A 7,394-nucleotide genomic window follows, 5' to 3' on the forward strand; every position below is an offset into this window, starting at 1 on the left:
GAACCGCAAATATTGATTTACACTTGGGAAAAATTGCATAAGGCTGTATGCAGCATTTTAAAGCCAGAGAGGAATTCTGTGTTCACACATACTGGTGTCCAGTGCTACCCTCTGCATCCCATTCCCTGGAGGAGTTTTAGTTCAGATTAACTCATGCTTAGACGTAAGGATTTCCCATAGTTTAAACATGCTGGCTTGGGCGGTTCACCACCGAAACGAATACATTGTTCCAAATATGAAAAATCCCTATCTTGTTTAAGTGTCCTAAATATTTCGGATCAAGTCCTGCAAGCACCTCCACATGCATTTTTTTCACCTCGAAAATCGAGACGGTGCGCAGTGTCACCTTGAATCTATGAAACAGAAACTTTCCAGCTGGTCTGGGAGATAGAGGGGGAAGAAAAGGAAGTGGGAAGCTATTTCCAGCCAGACGACCAGTAAATATCGCTTAACTCCCCATCATTAGTGGTACTTAGCTGCTTATCTCCTTGTTTATAAACCACTGCTGGGATAGACTCACAATGAAAGCAATATAAAATTTCCTATATTCACATTGGGAACTGCAAGTGTCAGTAATAAACCAGAAGACCTGTCGAGGTTTTACCTTCCACAAAAGTTTTTACACACTGTCCTCAGGCCCGACAGACAGGGAACACCTTTCCAGATAAAATGGATCAGACACGTTCGCACTGATAGTGGAATCCCGGAGAGTTCCTGCTCCTGCTCAAAGGAAGCTGTGAAATAGCAATTTAAGGCAAGGGAGTCTTTCAGGATGGGAACAGTTTCATTGTTCTCTGTGAGAATAAATCAAGTTTCAATATTCTTGGACCAAGGTCTTCCTCCAAGACCAAACAGAAACGAGACTGTAACAGGGTGAGAAGACAATTCCTCTGCCTTCCTACAACACATCTTTGAGGCAAGGAGACCTCCTGTATATGGATTATGTCGAGAATCGAGCTGAAATCTCCCTAAGGAGCCCTGACCCATGGACATCTGGGCACTTTCTGCCCATGGGCTGGCTCATCCCAGGGCTGCTGCTTCCTTGCCCAACATCTGCCCATTCCACGGAGTCCAGTACTGGGATGTGGACTGCTCGTCCCTGGGCCACCCATCACCCCGAGCTGGGCAGCGAGCAGCACTGGGAGCAGCAGCCGAAGAGGGGAAAGCACACCCATGTGCCCGTTCCCAAGTGCAGATTTCGAGGGAGGAAAAAGCAAAAACGAAAACCAAAGAAACATAGAAACAAATATTTTTTCCCACCAAATAAATAAATAAATAAATAAATAAATTATTTATTTATTTATTTATTTATTTATTTATTTATTTATTGGGGGCGGGGGGGAGGTGTTTATGTTTTTGTACCACAAAAAAAAAATCTTTCAATGTTCAGCTCTCCAGTCCGCGGCTCCACCGACCCCCGGCCCCGCTCGGGCTGCGGCACCAAGGACGGGAGCCCCGGTGCCCTGAGCGGCCCGGGATCGCGGCGGTGCGGAAAGTGCGGCCGCCAATGCTCAGGCTGAGCGGCGGCGGGGCCGGGCCGGGGCTGGGACCGGGCGGAGCCGCCGCCGCTATGGGGCTGCTCAACTTCACCCACGAGCCGGTGCCGGAGGCGGTGAGCGCCGACATGCACAACCTCAACCAGCTCAGCGCCCAGGTGCGCCGGGACCGGCACGGGCACGGGCACGGGCGGGGGTGGCGCCGGGACAGCCCCGGACACGGAACCGGGACAGCGCTGCCGGGAGGGGCGGGCCGGCACCGGGAGCTGCAGCGCGGCCCCGGAGCATCGCAGCAGGGTGTGCTGGTCCCACCGGGTGTCCAGGCCCAGGTGCCCGGGGCTCTGCTGGGCCCGGTGCCCGAGGCAGGGCGGGCAGCGTGGCCTCCTGCCCGGCGGTGCAGCCCCGATCCGGCCGGAGCTGTTTGAAGGGTGTTTGTAGAACCAGGGAATCCCAGAATGATTTCGGCTGGAAGGGACCTTGAACACCATGTAGTCCCAGCTGCCTTCCATGGCAGAGACACCATCAGGAGTTCCTGATGGACATATTGGGCTTGGGGGGCAGTGGGAGTCCTGTCAAGCACTGGGGTTGGTGATGGGACCACACAGTGTTCAGGTTCCCACCCCAGATTCCCACCGTGTGCTTCCTGCCTCAAGCTGAATGGTTTTGGTCATTGGTACCACCTTCCTCCAGGTCACTGGCACACCGGGTGTGCAGCCTGGGCTGTAGTTAGTGGAAACACTGAGGCTTTTCCAGCCCAGCTTGCCAGGACCAAGGATATCCACCTGGTAACAGCCCAGTGCCATCTCTGATTTATGGCCGAGGCCAAGGACAGGGCAGGATCTGCAGCCACAAAGCAGCCAATACCACTTTTGGCCATACCCAGAAGGACACAGCCTGCGCTGGTGCTGATGCCAGCAGAGGAGGGTCGTGCTCTGCCACTTGGGCAGCCTCTCCATCCCTCCCTGGCACATGCACACCCAGAAGGCTGAAAGAAGGAACTAGATCCTTAACCAGCTCTCTTCCTTTCCCCCGTTAGTCTGGGGAAACCCATGGGGTTTGTGAAACATGAGACTGGATGTTCACAACTTTTCCCACTCGCAGTTTTTGGATTGCACAAGATAGAATAGCAGCTTCTGATTAACCTCAAGTCACAAAAGCCCTGTGCAGTGCCAGCTACCAGCTGCACAGATCCCTTGAGAGGCTCTGAAAAGTATCCTGAGCAAATCCCATCCGGGCATCACATAATGCCAAGGACAGAGTCCAGCTCTGGGACCAGTGTGCTGGACACGTGTGGAGCTGGGTCCGGGGGTACATCAGCACCTCATCGTGGTGCTGGTGGGGTGGGGAGCTGATGTCCGAATCTAACACTGCTCTGTTTCTTCACAGCAATTCTCAGCGCTGACTGAAGTGCTTTTCCGCTTTCTGACAGAGCCCAAGGAGGTAAGACAGAACTGGAGAGATCTGTGAGTGCAGCTCTCCTCAGAAACAGAGAAAAGATTTGGTCACAGCTCTTTCTCTTGAGCAGGTAGAAAGATTTCTGACCCAGCTCTCAGACTTTGCCACCATGAATAAAATCAGCTTGGGTCCCCTGAAAAACATTGTCAAAAGTATTCTTCTGGTACCCAACGGTAAGTGATGTATTTGCATATGCTGCCCTGAGGCCAAACTGTCCCAGTCATTCCCGCAGGGCTTGGTTTGCACAATAAGTGTTAATGGTAGCTAATACAGTGCTTAGCACTTAAGAATCAAAAGTTCCCCCGTTTGGTGGCTCTTTGTATTCTTTATACACTGCTTGCATGCACATTTCATGGGCTTAAGTAAACTCCCTTAAATATCTGTGCATTAAATGCAGCACAACACTGTGACAGTGCTTGGTTTAAGCAGTTCCTGTAAATCCCTTTTGCCAGACCAGGGGAGCCTCCTGTTGGCACCGAGTCTCTGCAGGAACTTCCACCCAAGTGACCCAGTGCTGTAATTCCTCCAAGGACAAGCGCTGTTGGAGATAAATAAGACAGTGCACAGGCCATTGGAGCAGGCTGGGGACTGGTGCAGATCTGGGCCATGGGAAGGAGACAGCTGACCTTGCAGTCCTGTTCTAGGGGAACACAGCGTGTCCAGCTCTTTCTCCTTCATAAATAGTGACCAAGAGGTTTGGGGGATTCCACTGGAATACCCCGGACTCCAGCAGTTTAGAGAATTACTGTGATGTTGTGGCTGCCGTTTGACATGATAATGCATCAAGTACTCCACGGCACACTCATCCCATTGATCCTTCCTGTTATTAATAGTCCCTTCCTATTACCCTTCAGCCCTGGGTTCCCTATAGCTTCCTTCACAGCCCTGATGCTGAGCACAACTGTTTTCTGAATTTGTGTTAAACTTGTTCTATTGCTTCAAGCCACTTTTCCTATCCAGGAGTAGCATCAATTTTCTTTCCTGCAACCATCTTATGGGGATTTAAAGCGGAATTTGCTTTTTTTCCCATCCTGATTCAGGCCTTGATGCCCTGATCTTGTCGTTCTGTACGTGTACCCAGGCTTCAATCCCGTTGTAACTTTTCCTGAGCTCTGGGATGCCACGGGTGATATCAGAGCACATCACAGCAGATAACTTTGTGCTGCACAGCCGGAAAGCCACGTGGGGCTGGCAGTCTCCTTGAATTTATGAGATTCCTGCTCTCGGCTTCAGAGAGCAGGATCCTTGCAGAGGTCCGTGTGCTGCCTGGGCCCCAGAACAAAGGGGGAAGGCGCAGCGGGGGAAAGTGTTATAGGCACACGTTCACACCCATCATCCCAAACACAGCAGGTAGGTCAAATTAGGAGCCTGCCAGCCTTAACAGTTCTCCTTTAACAAGCAAAGCGGCTAAAGGAGAGAAAGCAGCAGCTTCAAAACATAACCGCTGCCTCTGTTCCCATGGATACCTGCAATGGGATCTCGCCCTCTCCCCGGCACTCCCAGAGCCTGGACTTTTAAAGCACCGGCCGTCTGCAGAGATACCGGCAGGCACGACTGGCTTTCCCATCTCGGAGGAGCTGTGGTTTGCTTCAAAACACAGCAGCTCAGAAACAAGAGGCTTTCCATCCTCGGGTCCTGTCCCCGCCTCTGTTTGACTCAGTAAAAATTGGTTTGACTCATTAAAAAGTGGTTTTGGTTTTGTTTTTTTTCTTTGTGGTATTTATTCAGGTGCCCTGAAGAGGAATTTGTCTTCTGAACAAGTCAGAGCAGATTTTATTGCTCTAGGTAGGTCACGTGATTTCCACTAAATAAAAGATAATTAATATTTATCACATATAGTAATCTCATATGGTTTCCCCCCACAGGCCTCAGTGAAGAGAAAGCCAGTTATTTTGCAGAACAGGTATTCATATATTTTTGCTTTTTTTCTAAACTAACAAAATGTCAGTTCTGTGAGTGGGAACTCATAAAACCCACTGTGCTCCTGAGACACAGCAGCACCTTGGGTATTTTCTTCAAAACCAGCTTGGGATTTTGAACTGAAGATCCTCAGAGAACTAATAAGGAGCAGTTTGTCTGATGATTCTTCTGGTTTGCCAGGGCCTCTCCCCCATCAGTGTCACAGTTCCTGCACTGCTGTGTGGCTTTCATGTGATGTTTTTGTGCCTCCCATGCTTTGAGCCCTGAGGTCATGCAGTTACACGAACACATGGCTTTTTGCACAGATATTGTTACACTGAACCAGTGCTAAAACAAAACCAGTGAGTTTCATTTACAGAAGTGACAGGGCAGATGGAAATCCTAGCAGGACTCAAAAACACCTCTGAAAGACCTCCCACCCACATTGGTTCTCTCTTTACTCTGGGCTTCTCCCATCCTCTGCCTTTGTTCTGACTCTTGTTGAAGTTTCAGGTACAAACAGAGGCCTCTCTGAATTGATTGCTGTTGTGTCTTTTGCTCTTGTAGTGGAAGGTGAATTCCCCCACCCTAACACGCCTGGCTGTGGGACAGACACTGATGATTAACCAGCTGATAGATATGGAGTGGAAGTTTGGAGGTAATAGAGCTACAATGTAAATTGGAGGGGTTTGGGAAACCCAGCAGCAGTTCTTGGCTAAATAATGTTTTATTTCACCATTAACTAACAGATTATCTGCCTTCTCTTCTTTCTGACTCACAGTGACTGCTGGGAGCAGTGAGCTGGAAAAAGTGGGAAGTATCTTCTTACAGGTAAATCTCCCACATCACAGAGTTCAGCTTGTAGGGCAGTTGAGGAACAAGCTCCAGCCAGGCATGTGGAAAGCACAGGCTGTGAGGGGAAGGAGAGGGAAGCTGGGTCTCACAGAATGGGCTCTGGAACTGCATCTTCAGTCTCCAAGTGCTGCTGCCAGCAGAGAGCAGACACGCTGCTGTTTGTTTCTTTTCTGAAGACATGAGGTGTCACAGGAGCGTGGCCCATTCTGAAAAGCTGTTCAAAAAGCTCAGCTTAGCAAAGGTCAACCATCTTGGGGAGGGAGGGGAAGTGGGATCAAGGACTTTCAGAGATCTTCCCAGTGCCCAGGGTATCTGTTCCTACAGTGACACTTCTTGGAAAGCCTATGAAAGATGTGTGTGCTGTGCAGCAGTCAAACTCACAGCAGACTCCTGCTCTGCTGTCCTCTCCTAGTGCTCAGATACAGGTCTCTGAACTAAAATACTTCTGCTTTTCCTTTCCCCAAGCTGAAGCTGGTGATTAAAAAAGGGAGCCAATTGGAAAACGTGTATGTTGGTGAGTTAACAGTTCTGGACAAGAGGGAACCATGGGAAAGCTGCAATCTGGGGCTTGGGGGGTTACTGGGGGAGTCTGGGGGCAGAACCAGGGTGGGGTCACTGCAAGAACATCACTGTGTTACTCCTGCCTCAGCCTCTCCAAAATTGTTTAGGAACACAGACTTCTGGGCACCTTCACATCTGTGCTCCAGTAAACACGTGTCTGCCACAGAGCAGTGCAGAGCAGTCAGAGCAGCAGGGCAGAGGAGGAAAATAAATGATTCCCAAGCATGGGGTACTGTTGGGAGATCCCATTCTGGGGGAGAATTCCAGCCTGGCCCCCCTGGCAGTCTGGCTAGCATAAGGAACCAGCTGCTGGGAATCACAGTGGCTAATCCTGCCCAGCTTAGGTGAACATGAGCTGCTCTGTGAAGCACCAGAACAGCTTTGTCAATGTTGGAAGTGTAACCTGAAATCTAAGAATTGATGCCTCTTTTTTTTTTTTTTTTTTTTTTTTAATTTTTTAATTTTTTTTTTTTTTCTGCAGAGTTAACTTTGCCCCAGTTCTACAGTTTTCTGCATGAAATGGAACGGGTCAAAACCAGCCTGGAAAGCTTCAGCTGAAACCTCACAGACCTGAGCCGACATCTGTCCAGGATGTTTAATTCCTCCTCATGGGTCTGCAGGTCTGCTGTTTCCCAGCTGACTCTTCACACCCTGATAAGAGAAGACAAGCTGTGCAATGAGCAGTGGTGTCATGGCCCAGCAGGACCCATCAGTCCTTTAGAACCTGAAACTTGGGCTAAGTTTCAGCTTTTTCAAAGCACCTACAAGTCCACTCATCTTTTTTTTTTTTTATTTTTTTTTTACTGTGCTATTAAGAGAAACTGTGGTCAGAAGTAATGTGGATACCTTTACTAAAATAGTAAAGAAATAAACCCCTTCCCATCCTGCTTAATTTGTATCAGAATCTGATTTTGTGACAAAAAGAGAAACAGGAGCAAATAATCATTTTGAAACATGGAAGAATTAGCAGAGAGGGCGAGGAAAGCAAGGAGAGCATCTAATATGGGGAATCACTTAGTGCTCCCTTCAAGCCTCTCCCTTCTCTTGTATTAAGAAACATGTTGATTAGCTTCTCCCCAATTGTGCCTCATTATGGAACAGTGTCTCAGTGGTAGGTGGTTTTAAATC

At 49.2% G+C, this 7,394-nt stretch overlaps 1 protein-coding gene across 2 annotated transcripts; it reads left to right on the forward strand.

The window, feature by feature from the left end:
- Nucleotides 1–1,507: 1,507 nt before the first annotated feature.
- Nucleotides 1,508–7,154, forward strand: COMMD7 (COMM domain containing 7; the record flags this gene model as incomplete). 2 transcript variants are annotated; one of them, XM_079321770.1, is made up of 9 exons in its annotated part: nucleotides 1,508–1,654; nucleotides 2,883–2,936; nucleotides 3,022–3,124; nucleotides 4,680–4,736; nucleotides 4,817–4,854; nucleotides 5,418–5,508; nucleotides 5,632–5,681; nucleotides 6,171–6,219; nucleotides 6,748–7,154. In XM_079321770.1, the coding sequence occupies 9 exons, from the start codon at nucleotides 1,508–1,510 to the stop codon at nucleotides 6,822–6,824; spliced, it is 666 nt and encodes a 221-aa protein (XP_079177896.1). In that variant the 3' UTR covers nucleotides 6,825–7,154. The 2 variants fall into 2 exon arrangements, with proteins under 2 accessions (XP_079177896.1, XP_079177897.1); XM_079321771.1 differs by lacking the exon at nucleotides 4,680–4,736 and having other exon boundaries at nucleotides 1,527–1,654; nucleotides 6,748–6,969.
- Nucleotides 7,155–7,394: the final 240 nt, after the last annotated feature.

Source organism: Erithacus rubecula, assembly GCF_903797595.1.
Source record: "Erithacus rubecula genome assembly, chromosome: 18".
NCBI lineage: Eukaryota > Metazoa > Chordata > Aves > Passeriformes > Muscicapidae > Erithacus > Erithacus rubecula.